Source organism: Lepidochelys kempii, chromosome 3 (assembly GCF_965140285.1).
Source record: "Lepidochelys kempii isolate rLepKem1 chromosome 3, rLepKem1.hap1, whole genome shotgun sequence".
NCBI classification, from domain to species: Eukaryota; Metazoa; Chordata; order Testudines; family Cheloniidae; genus Lepidochelys; species Lepidochelys kempii.
Genome location: NC_136382.1, coordinates 186,556,627 through 186,571,852, shown reverse-complemented (window position 1 = coordinate 186,571,852; position 15,226 = coordinate 186,556,627). Strand labels below are relative to the sequence as shown.

The window sequence follows — 15,226 nt, the reverse complement described above, 5'->3', positions numbered from 1 at the left end:
CCACCCATTATTCATTTTAATCCTAAACATTTAGACCATCCTTAACTTCCAATTTTAACTATTAGTTCCTTTTTAAATGTTATCCTCAACTCCCTTATTGGCCCGCTTCCCCATGTGTGAGTATCTCACAGGGGCCTGGGAGGCTATTCAGGGCTTCCTCACTGTTGCTAGCAAAAGAGGAATTCTGGCAATCAAGCCTTTTCCATTAGATAAGCACAATCCCTGCTGAGTATTTTGTAGAAACACTCCCCTTTATTTTACTTGTACAGTGCTAGGACTGAACTACTCAATCCAAAAGGCTATCAAACTCTAAAATAGCCTTAAAGGTAGGTTTTGTAATAAAGCTGTTATGGTCAATAGTAATTCTATGAAGTCTTACAGTTTATTTTTAGAAGTAATCATTCCTCTGCAGCACTGAGAACTGCAGTGTTATAATGATTTCATTAAGCTGAGAAGCAGCAGAAAGTAATCATTAAAACAGGATGTTAATTTATACATGGGCTATGAAAAACTGGTCATTTTACACTCACTGCAAGGTAACATCCCAGAAACAGGGCCCCAGTAAGGAGGCAACTTAAATTCAGTTATAGTACTTTCCTTATTAAACACTATACAAATTAATGCTGTTCCCCAAACTTAGTTCCAGCAAAGTAGGTATTATCCCCATTTTAAAGGTGGGAAATAGAGGGGGCAGTTCAGAGGATGCCCAAGATGACAGCCTCAATACAGCTGAGATTAAAACTGAGTTCCTGACTCTTCTCTCTACTGCTTACACCTATTTTACCCCTCCTCCATCTCAACAGAGTCAGAGCAAGACGGTTCCTGGACTACGACCTGGATCCCCTGACGCTTGCTCAGCACATGGGGTTCTCCACCCTTCATACTACTGGTGCATACTTCAGGAGGTGATTGCAGCCTTACTGCCCACTGCTCAGGTTTACCTCGACCAGCTGCAGATGGTACTCCTCGCCCATCCTGCACCCCTGGGCTCCCCTGCCCAGTCATCCACCCTCCCATCCCACCCGTACACCGCGAGCCAGCGGAACAATTTGCAGCCGGTTCACTTCCGGACCACACGAAGGAAACACTTGTACATGCTCATGCTTCACATCCTCCATTTCCTAACTCTCGTGTCCTGCCCTGATATGAAATGGTGGGACCCACTGACACCTGCTAAGGGTGAGGAACCCTGGTGGGCCAGCCTGTATTCCATCCTAGTCCCAAGGCCCGCCGGGGATATTAGTTGGGGGCTTGTCCACGGAGCCGTGAGCACAGGCATGTACTTGGTGCGGTTCACCCTCATCCCGGACGCCTGCCCCTATTGCGGAGTGAGGGAGACTCTGGTGCAGTGTACCTGGAGTGCACCAGGTTGCAGCCTCTGTTCCCACTCCTCCTGAACATCCTTTTACGTTTTTGGCTGCACTTTTCCCCTCACCTTTTCCTATACTCACACCCTAGCCATGGCCCCACAAAGTCACGGGACCTCCTCGTTGACCTCTTCCTGGCGATGGCCAAAGTGGCCACCTATAATACCAGGGAGAGGATGTTGTCTGGGGGAGTTCTTTGTGACTGTGGGGCCTATTTCCAGTCCTCCCTCCTTTCACGTATCTGGGCAAAGTTCCTCTGGGCAGTGTCAGCTGGCTCCCTTGACACCTTTGAAAAGCAGTGGGCACTGTCCAGGGTTCTCTGCTTGGTGTCCCCTTCGGATTCCCTTTGTTTGACCCTTTAACATTGTCCCCCATAATTATTTGAGTTTCTGGACCTTGTGGATCCTCCCCTAAGGCCCCTGGGGGAGGGTCCTTTAGCAAGGGGTGGGCACAACCCAACAGGACCTCAGTACACTGATTTGAGGGAATATATCTCCTGAAATAGTGCTCCTGAAGAAGGAGGGATGAGGTAGGTCACCAGAAGGAAAATAAATGTACAGCGCTGCAAAATCTGAGGGTTTTTTTTATTAACACAGATACATTTACTTGTCTTCTGGTTTGTTGAAGCAGTATGTCAGGCAGCACTTGCCACAGTAATGTCTGTCAAAGTGACTGGCCATGAAGACTCCAGCCCCACATTCCTCAGAGGGGCACTCTCGGCGCAGGCGACTGATTTTACCATTCTCATCCACCTGTAAAAGGAAAGGCTCCATAAGTAATGTTGTATCTTTCTAGACACACCTTGCCTCAAAAGTGCCACTAATCCCTCAATGGGAAGCCACGGAAGAATGGTTTATTAATTAGAGAGATTACAACTAAGTCTGTTGTAGACATATGATTTACCATTCCAGGCATCAGTTTTCACCAGTGCAATCAACTTCCAGGTGAGGCTGCAAGTTTACAAACTCAAACTTTTCTGACCAAAATTAGAAGCATTTGATTACACTGGCCATTTTCTCTTCATATTTACAAAATTTATGTTTGCGAATAGGAACAGGTTCATAAAGCAGCCCCAAAAAAAGCTTTGAGGAAGTTTATTGCTCTTACAAGTTCTGCGTTTTCTCCAGTTACTCAAATGTGCAGATGTAAAGAAAATCACCTGGAAACTAGAGCTTATGGATTCAATAAACAAACATCAAGGGATGTACTAAATACCTACATGCTTATTACTGGTGATGCTATAGCTCAAACTCCCCCTTCTATCAAGGAGTCAAGTTTACTCAATTCTTTTAGTTACTCTTACCTTGTAATATTTAAGTACAGCAAGCTTAACCTTCTTTCTCTTATGCTTGTTCTTCTTGGGGGTAGTGTAAGACTTCTTCTTTCTTTTCTTAGCACCACCACGAAGTCTCAGCACAAGGTGAAGAGTTGATTCCTGTTAGAAAAACAAAGATAATATAGTATAGGGGTGGGCAAACTTTTTGGCCCGAGGGCCACATTGGGGTTGCAAAACTATATGGAGGGCTGGGTAGGGAAGGCTGTGCCTCCCCAAACAGCCTGTCCCCCTCCCACTTCCCACCCCCCCCCAGAACCCCCAACTCATGCAACCCCCCCTTCTCCTTGTCCCCTAACTGCTCCCTTCTGGGACCCCACACTCCTAACTGCCCCCCCCCAGGACCCCAACCCCCCCTGCTCCCTGTCCCCAACTGCCCTGACCCCCAGCCACACCCCCGCTCCCTGACAGCCCCCCACTATCCAACAGCCCCTGCTCCCTGACCGCCTCCCCCCACCCAACCTCTGCCCCATCCAACCACCCCCTGCTCCCTGTCTGCCCCCTGGGACCTCCTGCCCCTTATCCAACCCCGCCGCTCCCCGCCCCCATACCATGAAATCAGAGTGGAAGGAGCTTGCAGCCGCATGTCCCAGCCGGAGCCAGTCATGCCACCCAGGGTGCTGGCCGCATGGTGAGGTGAGGCTGCGGGGGAGGGGGGACAGCGGGGGAGGGGCTGGGGGCTCAGGAGCCAGGCAAGATGGTTCCATGGGCCAAATGAGACAACTTGATTCCAAAACATGCAGGCTAGTAAACAGTAGCAGCCTTCAAGCAGAGACTTTTCTTTTTTTTTTTTTTTACACTACACATACAGTGATCTGTATTACCAGCACATCTCAAGTCCAATCACTAAGTACTAGTGCTTAGTATAGAGAAATTCTGAGCAGTGTCAAGTGAGCAATGAGTTTGCAGTTGAACAAGCTGCAGAAGTCCTCTTGCACATGCTCTCATAAGAGACTAGATGATTGCAGTGTTTTGTTTCACTTATTCAGTGACTTAATTCCCAAAAAAACAATTGTCAATACACTCATCTGGAAATGCTGCCATAGATCTGTTACAATATGCCCATACTTCTGTGTTTAGATCAAGTTACTAAGCTTAACTAACGTCCTCCAGCTTCTCTGGGAGAATACTGTGCTCATCTTTGCACTCATAAGCTTCCCCTTCCTATACCAGCAGTTGGCCCATATGCCATGGTTCTTCACCACATCATTGCAGTCTTACCATGCTCTCAGGAAATAGGTGTGATGTTGCACTCCATATGCTTTATGAAAATATGCTTGGAGCGTGAGTATATTGTAACTGGAATATGCTTTATACAAAAGGTATCTTGTAAGGTATCATTACAAAGCTTATAATCTACTCAGTATTATTCTTGTATCTAAAACTAGAAATATGAAGTTAACTCCGAGGTCCTATGGCAAAGTGTGGGCCATTAATGGTGGTTTAGAATCTTGACAATTGGCTGTAAATGGCTCTGTTTACTTGTAAGCCTTCCTGTGTTCCTGTGAGTCAGGCCGGAAAGAATGGAGGCTTGGAGTCTCACAAGACATGTGACCATGTCACCTGGTACTGGAATCCATCTTAAACCTGGTGCTTTTCCATTTAGGAGGAGGGGTGAAAACCCAGAAAGACAAAAGATTCCCACCTTGTGCCAAAGCCATAAAAGGGGGTGGAACAGAACAAAGGGGGCTGCAGTCATGAGAAATTCCCTAGTTACCGCCTGAGTTGGAACTAACAAGAACTGTACTAGGGGAAAAGGATTGGGCCCAGACTAAGGAGGAGTCTAGTCTGTGAAAGAAGCGGGGAGGGATAGCTCAGTGGTTTGAGCATTGGCCGGCTAAACCCAGGGTTGTGAATTCAATCCTTGAGGGGGCCATTTAGGGTTCTGGGGCAGAAACTGGGGATTGGTCCTGCTTTGAGCAGGGGGTTGCACCTCCTGAAGTCCCTTCCAACCCTGATATTCTATGAAAGAAGCTTATTGGAACATCTCTGAAGGTGAGACTTACCTGTATTCACTTTCTTTATGTATTAAGAAAGACATGCATATTTTGTTTTATTTTACTTGGAAACTTACTTTGTTCTGTCTGTTATTACTTGAAACCACTTAAACCCTATACTTAATAAAATCACTTTTTTTTATCATGTAACCCTGAGTAAGTAATTAGTACCTGGGGGAAGCAAACAGCTGTGCATCTCTATCAGTGTTACAGAGGGCGGACAATTTGCGTTTACTCCGTATAAGCTTTATACAGAGTAAAACAGATTTATTTGGGGATTTGGATCCCATTGGGAACTTGGTGTCTGGGTGCTGGAGACAGGAGTACTTGCTGAGCTGTTTTCAGTTAAGTCTGAAGCTTTGGGGGCATGGTTCAGACCCTGGGTCTGTGTTGCAGCAGGCTAGCGTGTCTGGGTCAAAAAGACAGGGTTCTGGAGTCCCAAGCTGACAAAGAAAACAGGCTCAGAGGTAGTTTCAGCATGTCAGGTGACAGTCCAAAGGGGGTCTTTGTGACCAAACCCGTCACAGTAGGGTTGCACACCCTTGGAGCTTCTGCAATTCTCCATTATACTTAGGGCCCTACCAAATTCATGGCCATGAAAAATGTGTCATTGAACACAAAATCTGGTCTTGTGTGTGCTTTTACACCCATACTACACCGATTGTATGGGGGAAACTAGCATTTCTCAAATTGAGGGTCCTGATCCAAAATGCACTGCTGCCTTCAGAGCAGGGCGGCCGGAGAGTGGTGGAGGCTGACTGAGTGCCCACCTCTGCAGGCAGCAGCTCCGACTTCAGAGCTGGGCTCCTGGCCAGCAGCCACCGCTCTCCAGCTGCCCAGCAGTGAAGGCAGCATTGCCGCCAGCAGCACAGAAGTAAGGGTGGCAATACAGCAAACCCCACCCCCACAATAGCCTTGTGACTCCCCACCCCAACTACTCCTTTTTGGGTCAGGACCACTGCAATTACAACACTGTGACATTTCTGATTCAAATAGCTGAAATCATGAAATTTACGATTTAAAAAATTCTGTGACTGAAATTGATCAAAATGGACCATGAATTTGGTAGGGCCATAATTATACCATATGCAGTCTCTGAAAGATACGCACCTTTTGAATATTGTAGTCAGACAGTGTGCGTCCATCTTCCAACTGCTTGCCAGCAAAAATAAGTCGTTGTTGATCAGGAGGAATTCCTAAGGAAAAGTGAATCAAGATTAAATAAAAAAATCTACTCAAATTTCCTATAAGAGTAGAGTCAAAAGCAATGCTCACTACAGAAATAAAATTTACAGAACATAGACAGCAGGACATGAAGATACACTTACAAAACTTTTCTGTAAGTGAAATTTAATTTTGATACTAGTGATCATAGAACAGGGGTGGGCAAACTTTTTGGCCCAACATTGGCGTTGCGAAACTGTATGGAAGGCTGGGTAGGGAAGGCTGTGCCTCTCCAAACAGCCTGGCCCCCGCCGGCTCCGAACTATCCAACCCCCCCGCTCCTTGTCCCCCGACTGCCCCCTCCCAGGCCCCCTGCCCCTAACCACCCCCCAGGACCTCACCCCCATCCTACCCCCTGACTGCCCTGCCCCCAGATGGCCCCCCAGAATTCCTATGCCTATCCAACCCCCACTGCTCCACATCCACATCCCCTGGGACCACACCCCCATCCAACCCCCCTCCCCCGCTCCCTATCCACACCCCTGCCCCCCGACAGTCCCCCCCCCCGAGGCTCCCACAGTTATCCATCGCCCCCCTGTTCCCCATCTCTTGACTGTCGCCCCCCCAAACCTCTGCCCCATCCAACCAGCCCCTGCTCCCTGTCTGCCCCCGGGACCCCTTGCCCCTCATCCCCATGCTGCTCGGAGCAGCAGGAGCTCGCAGCCCCACCGCCCAACAGGAGCAGTGGCTCAGAGCGCTGGTGGCGTGGCACACTGAGGCTGTGGGGGAGGGAGAACAGTAGGGGAGGGGCTGGGGACTAGCCTCCTTAGCCAGGAGCTCAGGGGCCGGGCAGGACAGTCCCACAGGCCGTAGTTTGCCCACCTCTGTCATAGAAAATACTCTCCGATTTTTGGGAAATGATATTTGAGGTAAGTTACTCTTTATCTAAAGGAGAATGATCAGAGTAGGGAACACAGGAGTCCAAAGAGTATTGAACTTACCTTCCTTATCCTGGATCTTGGCCTTCACATTTTCTATAGTATCAGAAGGCTCAACCTATTATTAAAAAAAGTGGAAAACCACTGTTAAAACTCTGAAATAGAATTATATTAGCTATACAGGTCTATGAAATTTTTTCAGTGAAAGCTACAAGCCAGATTTTCTAAGAGGCATCAAACCAATCTTATTTCTTTGCAGTAATATTGTCATTTGCACAGTGACGTACAAAAACAGACACCAAATTCAAATTGTGGACTCAAATTTTAAGTCTTTCAAGCAACAGATAAAAATGCCTAGGGAGGTGGTGGAATCTCCTTCCTTAGAAGTTTTTAAGGTCAGGCTTGACAAAGCCTTGGCTGGGATGATTTAATTGGGGATGGGTCCTGCTTTTGAGCAGGGGGTTGGACTAGATGACCTCCTGAGGTCCCTTCCAACCCTGATATTCTATGATTCTATGAACGCCTTACAAGTTTGTAAATTAATGGGGCTTTATTATATTTTCAGTGCATTTAGTTTATACATTTGACACTGTGCCTAATCAATGTCTCCTATTTGTGTAGGTCTTTCAGAAAGCAAAGGGAAGCATTTGGCAGAACAGGGAAGTGGGATTACAGAATTACAAAAACACGTAATCAAGGGCAGGCTTAGTGTCTTAAACAGTGAAGTCATTTTTATGCATTGGCTGGATCTTGAATGTTTCCATTTCAACAGTACTCTTTACTCACCAACTATAGAGGAGGCGGATTATATATAACGCCCCCTCCCCGCGGGAGATATTTAGGGGGTCCTGGTGGGCTTTCCCATTCTGCGCCTCTTTGTGCATCCTGCTTCGAACTGTCCCAAAAGAGAGGCCGCCTCACAAGAGGTTTGAAAAAACAAAGCCACCCTTGCCCGAGGACTGTGCCGAGCCCTGGCTGGCAGCGGCGAGAGGCGCCCGGGCCGCGCGTGGCAGCGTTCGGTGGGGAGAACTCGGCCCTCTGCCCCCCCCAGTATCCGCGTCCCCTACAGACAGACACTGGCCGTGTGCGCCCAGGGGCCCCCATCCCCACACAGGGCGCCTACACATGGGGAGGGCGCATGGTCCCTCCGACCCCTGCACCGGGCGCCTATAGATGCGGAGCAAGGGTGCATACCGCCCCACGCATAGGGCGCCTACTGCTAGGGGAGGGTGCGGCCCCTGGCGCACTCACCTCGAGGGTGATGGTTTTCCCGGTCAGGGTCTTCACGAAGATCTGCATGGCGCGGCCGGCACCTGCGGGCAGAGAGAGTGCGGTGAGAGGAGCACGCGGTAAGGGGAGCGGAATAGGTGGGGGAGAAGCGAACACTCACCACCGACCTGCTCGCGGAATGGCGGATGCCGGAAAGAGAGCCCTGTTCGGCCCGCACGGGGTTTCCAGCCTAGGGAGAGGAGGGGACTCCAGGCCGGCGCGCCGCTCCGCGCATGCGTTGGGGCGAGACTACAACTCCCAGCATGCACCGCCGGTACAAGACACACCAGGACCGCCTGGGGATTGTGCTTTCCATGTTGGCATGAAGGGGGTCGTATGAACGGGCTGATGGAAGTTGTAGTCAAAAGTTGGGTGCGTAAGAGGGGACGAAACTACATTTTCCACAATGACAGGTTTCAGAGGAACAGCCGTGTTAGTCTGTATTCGCAAAAAGAAAAGGAGTACTTGTGGCACCTTAGTCTCTAAGGTGCCACAAGTACTCCTTTTCATTTTCCACAATGCACCTGACTGAACTCCTCCCTCCCCCACGCTCCATTAGAGCGCAGTGACCGGTAACGGGCGCTGCGGCTGGTCGGGGTGTGAGCCGGCTGAAGTGCCGCCGCGGCCTGAGTGGCGTCTGCAGCGGCGTGGTGCGTCCCGCTGTAGCGGACCAGCCGGAGAGTGGGTCGGCTCGTGCTGCGATTCGGCCCTGGCCCAAAAACCTGGCGTGGGCCCGACTCCTCCCCGCCAGCGTTGGTCGCGGGCTCCCCTTTGGTTTCCACGGCGGCGGGCCCGTGCCGGGGAGCCCTTAGCTGCGCCCCACTGAGCCCTGCTCCTGTGCAGGGGCTGGGGGTAAAGCAGTAAGGAGCAGCGAGGTCGGGTTGTGGGGTGATGCGGGCACTGCCCGTCAGCAAAACAGAAGTGGGGTTGCTGCGGTCGAGCAAACCTGGGGCCCTCAACGAGAGTAGCAGGAAAACATGGCTGGCCTAGAGCACAGTCAGTTCGGCTAGTGCGGCACTTCTGGGAAACTACATAGAGGCGTTCGGAAATAGATGCAGGGGATTGGACTAGTTGACTTAGCAGCTCTCTTGCAGAGTACTTGGATAATGTGTTCTTTTACTCATTGCTTCACTTGATTTGTTTGGTCAAGTAAAATTAATGTATAAATTCAGAAAATGCTTATTTTCTCCAGTTCCCTCTTTCCTTCCACCACTCCACATGTAGATATCAACCATGCAGACTACTCTAGTTGGACAGGTTTCAGAGTAACAGCCGTGTTAGTCTGTATTCGCAAAAAGAAAAGGAGTACTTGTGGCACCTTAGAGACTAACCAATTTATTAGAGCATAAGCTTTCGTGAGCTACAGCTCACTTCATCAGATGCATATCGTGGAAACTGCAGCAGACTTTATATATACACAGAGAATATGAAACAATACCTCCTCCCACCCCACTGTCCTGCTGGTAATAGCTTATCTAAAGTGATCATCAGGTGGGCCATTTCCAGCACAAATCCAGGTTTTCTCACCCTCCACCCTCAACCTCCATCCAGGTGTGCTGGAAATGGCCCACCTGATGATCACTTTAGATAAGCTATTACCAGCAGGACAGTGGGGTGGGAGGAGGTATTGTTTCATATTCTCTGTGTATATATAAAGTCTGCTGCAGTTTCCACGATATGCATCTGATGAAGTGAGCTGTAGCTCACGAAAGCTTATGCTCTAATAAATTGGTTAGTCTCTAAGGTGCCACAAGTACTCCTTTTCTAGTTGGACAGACACATGTTGCCAGGTGCAGTCTCAGAAGACACTGGGGCTCCATGGGTCTGGAGAGCCGCCAGTGTGGAGCAACTTGCAGACTCAGGGTCTTTTGTAGCACAACAGAGATGACTTCCAACCACCCCTCTGATTAGTGAAAAATGGCTAGATTTGGCAGTGATGATAGGGAAATGGTTACAGATCACATAGGAAAGAAACCTAGAACAGATGTTCACAAGATGCAATAGTTTATGTGCAAATGGTAAGAAAATTTTGTCTTTTTTAATAACGAAACATTTGATAAGCATTAATAAAGTGCTATAGTAGATGAAGAATAGCACCTCTTGACACATGAATATGAGTTGGTGTCTCATTTATACTACATTATTTTAACAGTCTCATGTTTTGTTTAGGTTTACACTGAAGCATTTACTTCTGTTGAAGAAAAGAGGGAACCGGGCTTAAATTTTCTATAAGAAATGAAAGTGTTGCTTTTCAACCATGTCCACCCATAATATTGGAGTGAGCAGACATTCAGTTCTCCCTCCCATTGTTCCTGACAGTGATAAGAAATTTTTGGACAGTATACAAAGATACATCATTACAGAGATTGAAAAAGTGGGTTGTACAGAACAAGGACCAGCTGAGGAGTATTACATTATATACAGAAATGTTTTTGACAAGGTAACAAAGCACTATAGGAAAATATTTTCTTTGTAAACAAGCAGTGGAAAGGGCTGTCAATCTTAGATGCACTGATAAACAGGAAGTGATGTGTGTCTTTTTTTAAAATGAGACTTTAGATTCAAATCCTCAAAGGTATTTGGCCTAGTCGATGAAATTAATAGATGTTAGGATTCTAAATACCTTTGAGAAGCTGGGCCTTAGTGCTCACAAGAGGTTGGCTTGACAGCCCTGAAGACTGAATAAGTGTCTTCATCCGTAAGACAGGTACAGCACTGGAAGCAGCAGTATAAGCTTCCTCACCAATGTACTTCATCTCTGACCTGGAAATACCGGGTTTAGGGGTGAAAGGGTAGCACTGTCTCCATGGGCATACAAGGCCAGATTCTCCCCCATGTTAGGGCGATTTTGTGCTGCTCTGGTATTTCAGAGCTGCGCTAAAACCAGCATAGACTACAATTATGCATGGATTACATTGTATGATTTCTCTATGCTATACAGTCTTTACAGTGTCTTCTATACCACATCCTTCCTTGCCATTGGCCCAAGGGGTATCACTGAGGGAAGAAGATGGGGCTAGGGAAGGGTGGATAAAAATCAATGATTTAAAAAAAAAAATTCTAAAAGGGCCAATGAAAACAAAAATGGTAAATTGTAAACAAATTTCTTTGCCTACCATTACAAACAAATTACTGAAAGAACTTAAAATAGTGAATATTTAAAAATCACTTCGCAGCATTTTTACTGTTTTTTGTATCTCACTCATTTTGAATCATGAAAATCATTTTCACTTTTGTTTATAATCAGTTTTTCTTTCAGATTTTTGGTGTTGCAACATTTGGATTTAAAAAACTTGAAAAGAATGTTTGGGAGAGAGCTGCAATACATCTACATACATACATAATATGTCTTGTAAATCTAAAGTAAATTTTCTATACAGTTGAGTAACCGTCTTATACACAGTAAATTCATCAGTAACAAAGTTTCTATTTGTATAATGAAAATGCTCAAAAATTGCTTTTTTTGTACTTTCAGACAGGGATAAAGTAGTTGTTGGAACTTGTTCATTACCTTCTTTGTAGCTAAAAGCCTATATTGTGAGAGCACAGCACTGATGAATGTGTCTGCCAAAGCTGTGGGTGCAGCTGAATTGGCCGCATGGGGTATGTGGATGACTTCACAGGCTTCCAGTGTGTTCTGTGAATTTTCCTGTAAGAAAGACTGTGCAGCTGTCTGCAAGCACAATGTAACTGGACCAGGTTTTCCAATTTCAGCATCATCCCTCGGTTCATTTCTTCACTGTGAATAGAAAAGATACAATGAAATCAGGGTGGATTTGATTTAAATCAAATTGATTTAAAAAATCTGATTTTTTAAAAAAAAATCAGTGATATGTATCCACCCTGCTTTTTGACATTTCATAAAACTTGTCTTATGTCATTCCAAATTGAATCAATTATCATCCAATCACACTTCTAGAGAGCTATACAATGAATTTACTAGTTTGAAAAATGTCAGTTATATAGACTGAAGATTAAAAGAAAATATATCTACAGCAAGTCCCCAAATATCAGGGTGGATAAAAATCAATGACTTAAAAAATAAAAATCCAATTTTTTATATTTAAATCAGATTTTTTTCCTCAAAAATCATCTAAAGATAGTTTTGATTAAGATACACTGTAGCTCAAAGATATCTCATCATGAAATAGGGATTATAAATTCTAATTCTATAGTATGAGACAATATATTCATGTAATGTTTAAGAAAAGTTTTGTAAGTAAGTTCCAATAGTTCATGGATTAGGGACCCAATCTTATGGGCCTCCATGGGCTTTTGTATAGATTATTTAGGTAATCTTTCTATCTACCCAATGGGACTTAGTGCTCAGTCTATATGATACCATCAGAGATGCTTAGTTTTGCCGTTCTTGATTTGTGTCTCCAGAGATAACATATTAGTTAACAGCAAAAATGTTTTAAAATAAATAAATAATATATGGAGGTGACAAATAACAGACCTCAACCCTATTGTCCCTCTGCATATTTGTGTACACAGAGTCAATCCCTTACCTCTCTCTAAAAGTGCAAAGTTTCAGAAAGTTCTATGAATAGAAGATTGTTGGGGGTGGAATAGATCTGCACAAGGAGAAGAAGTCTGGAGATAAATGTGAGAAGGGAGGGACAGGCAGTAGAAACAAAAGTGAAACTTTTTGAGCAGCATATTCCAGAAGTCTTGAGGTCTTTCTGAGTATAGCCTTCGTTGATTTGAGATCTACCAATTCTGTTCTCTCACTAGAAGGGAAAGCCTATCATGGCAGCAGGCCGTAAAAGACCCAGTTTGGGAATATTTTAATGAAGTTCCTCTGCCTGTGGGTAAGACAGGCAGGTATGCAAAATGCAAACAGTGCAACAAAGAAGTGCAAGGCCTAGTTGCTCAAATGAAACAACATCATGAAAAGTGTTCCTTCTCAAGAGGAAGTTGCGTTGAAGATTATGAAAGGAACATGTCTGAACATGCAGGATCTTCAGGTTGGTAAACTTTTTTATTTCATGCTACTTTCTTAAGGACTGCCTGTCCTCCTTCTGGACTATTCTTGAATTCTCATGTTTGAGCAAAAAATATAGTTGTTAGTTACTCTCTGGTACTATCATTTTAGATGCAGTTGTGATAAAAAATAAATGTGATAAAAATAGCTGAAATAGGCAGATCTTCCTTTTACAATTTCACCTTTAAATTAGTACTTAGTGTCAGTGAATGAAATTAATAATACAAAATGAGCAGTATGGTAATAATAACTGCATTGTCTTATTTTTTTAGGAGAATCCATCCTCAACATACAGGATTCTGCAGATTATCTACCTTCAAGATCACCATTATGTTCTATAGTTTCAGAGTTATCTGCCAATGATAATGTTTCAGTCACATCATGTATGTCACATAGCCACAGTATATCACCTGTAGCAAAAAAAAATCTCCATAATCCAGAAACAACCATAGATATCTTTGTGATAAGAACCAGCAGATTACGAAAAGAGGTAATTGATGGAAAAATTGCTCGGTTTGTATATGCAACAAATTCTCCTTGCCGTATGATTGAGAACCCACACTTCATTAGCATGGTTCAGTCATTCTGGCCAGGATACAGTCCAACCAACGAGCAGATGTCGCAGGCAAATTGCTGGGTAAAGTGTATGAAAGAAATCGAGCAGTGTGCAAAAGGTCTAGAGGGTAGAATTGTTAACCTGAGTCTTGATGGGGGAGCAAAGTCCACAATAATCCTGTTGTATGTACTTGTGTGACGAGAAGAAGGGAACGTCTTCAGGAAATACGCACACACAGCAGCATACTTACAAGAAGTAGAAGTAAAAGCTATAACAAACTGAAAAAAAAAATTCAAATGTCTAGTATGCAGCTTGGTCACAGACAATGCTGCAAATGTATCCAAAATGAGAAGAAATGATTTAGAGGAGAGTGAAGAGAGTCCCAAGCTAATAACATATGGTTGCAGTGCTCATTTGATGCGCCTCCTAGCCAAAGATTTCAGTGTTCCAGAAATAAAGGCTAATGTTGTTGAAATTGCAAAATACTTCCCTAACCACCATTTTGCAGCGGCTGCTTTGAAAAAAGTGGGAGGAACCAAGCTAACTCCCACAAGACATGCGATGGAACTCAGTAGTGGACTGTCTTGAGCTGTATATCAAGAACTGATGACCGTTTGTGAACAAAATCATGAAAACATAGATGGCACTGTCACAGCCAAAGTTCTCAACATTGGGCTTAAGAGAAATGTTGAACACATGCTGAGTACCCTGAAACCTGTTTCTGTAGCCTTGAACAAAATGCAGGGAAATAACTGTTTTATTGCTGCTGCCATTGAAATTTGGAAGGAACTGAGTGAGATCTGAAAAAGAAAAAAGTGCAATGACAGAGTTTAAATTACAGGCATTAAAAAAACAAATGGGACCAGCACTATCTCCAGCTCATTTTCTTGGAAATATTCTCAATACTTGGTACTAGGGTCAAACCTTAACTGCTGAAGAAGAGTAGTTGGCTACGACATGGACATCCAGCAATCATCCCTCCATGATGCCAACTGTAATAAACTTCAGAGCTAAAGGTGAAGCATTCAAGAAATATAAGTTTGATGTTTTAAAGAAAGTCTCTCCAGTGAACTGGTGGAGGTCACTTCAAGCACTTGGATTCAGAGATTGTTGAAGTGATGATCTCACTTTTAACTGTAGTAGCTTCTGCCGGTGTAGAAATATTATTTTCTTCCTTTTTGGACTAATTCATTCCAAATTGAGAAATCGTTTAGGACCTGAAAAAGCAGGAAAGCTTGTTTTTTCTTTTCCAGATTATGAACAAACAGGAAAATGAAGATGACGATGAATGAGTTAGCTGCAAAAGCCAATATTTTAAGTTTCTCATGTTGACCTGGCTGACATAGTTTGATTTTTTTTTAATTCATCTAACTGTTTTAGTTAAAAACAATTTTAAACAAAAACAAACTTGATTTGAAAAAACTTGAATGTCTAACTAAATTAAAAAATTAATATGCTTGTTTTGTTAAAATATGTTTGGCGTTGAAGAAAAAAATCCAGAATACATAATGTTTTTAGTTAAATAAAACAATTTAAATGTCTGTCTGGTGATGTTCTCCTCCTAATACAGCATGGCAAGAAAATCCTCCAAATATTAATGATTAACCTGTTGAAT

The 15,226-nt window shown here is 44.6% G+C and overlaps 2 protein-coding genes across 13 annotated transcripts in view; one reads left to right on the top strand and one right to left on the bottom strand.

Moving 5' to 3' along the window:
* Positions 1 to 1,933: 1,933 nt before the first annotated feature.
* On the bottom strand, positions 1,934 to 8,294 carry RPS27A (ribosomal protein S27a). Of its 2 annotated transcripts, none has more exons than XM_073339305.2 (6): positions 8,190 to 8,294; positions 8,051 to 8,112; positions 6,863 to 6,917; positions 5,808 to 5,893; positions 2,671 to 2,802; positions 1,934 to 2,119 (listed from the first exon to the last, which is right to left on the bottom strand). In XM_073339305.2, the coding sequence occupies exons 2-6, from the start codon at positions 8,096 to 8,098 to the stop codon at positions 1,970 to 1,972; spliced, it is 471 nt and encodes a 156-aa protein (XP_073195406.1). In that variant the 5' UTR covers positions 8,099 to 8,112; positions 8,190 to 8,294; the 3' UTR covers positions 1,934 to 1,969. The 2 variants fall into 2 exon arrangements, with proteins under 2 accessions (XP_073195406.1, XP_073195407.1); XM_073339306.2 differs by having other exon boundaries at positions 8,197 to 8,284.
* A 95-nt stretch (positions 8,295 to 8,389) lies between these two features.
* Positions 8,390 to 15,226, top strand: part of CLHC1 (clathrin heavy chain linker domain containing 1) — a 33,741-nt gene continuing 26,904 nt past the window's right edge. Inside the window, exons 1-3 of one of the 11 annotated variants that reach the window (XM_073339295.2) lie at positions 8,632 to 8,928; positions 11,328 to 13,038; positions 13,328 to 13,545. In XM_073339295.2, the coding sequence (XP_073195396.1) occupies positions 12,948 to 13,038; positions 13,328 to 13,545 (309 nt within the window). In that variant the 5' untranslated portion in view covers positions 8,632 to 8,928; positions 11,328 to 12,947. Of the gene's footprint in view, positions 8,441 to 8,631; positions 8,929 to 9,801; positions 10,087 to 10,237; positions 13,039 to 13,327; positions 13,546 to 15,226 lie in introns of those variants that run through there. The other 10 variants (XM_073339294.1, XM_073339296.2, XM_078852322.1 and 7 more) reach the window with 10 other exon arrangements.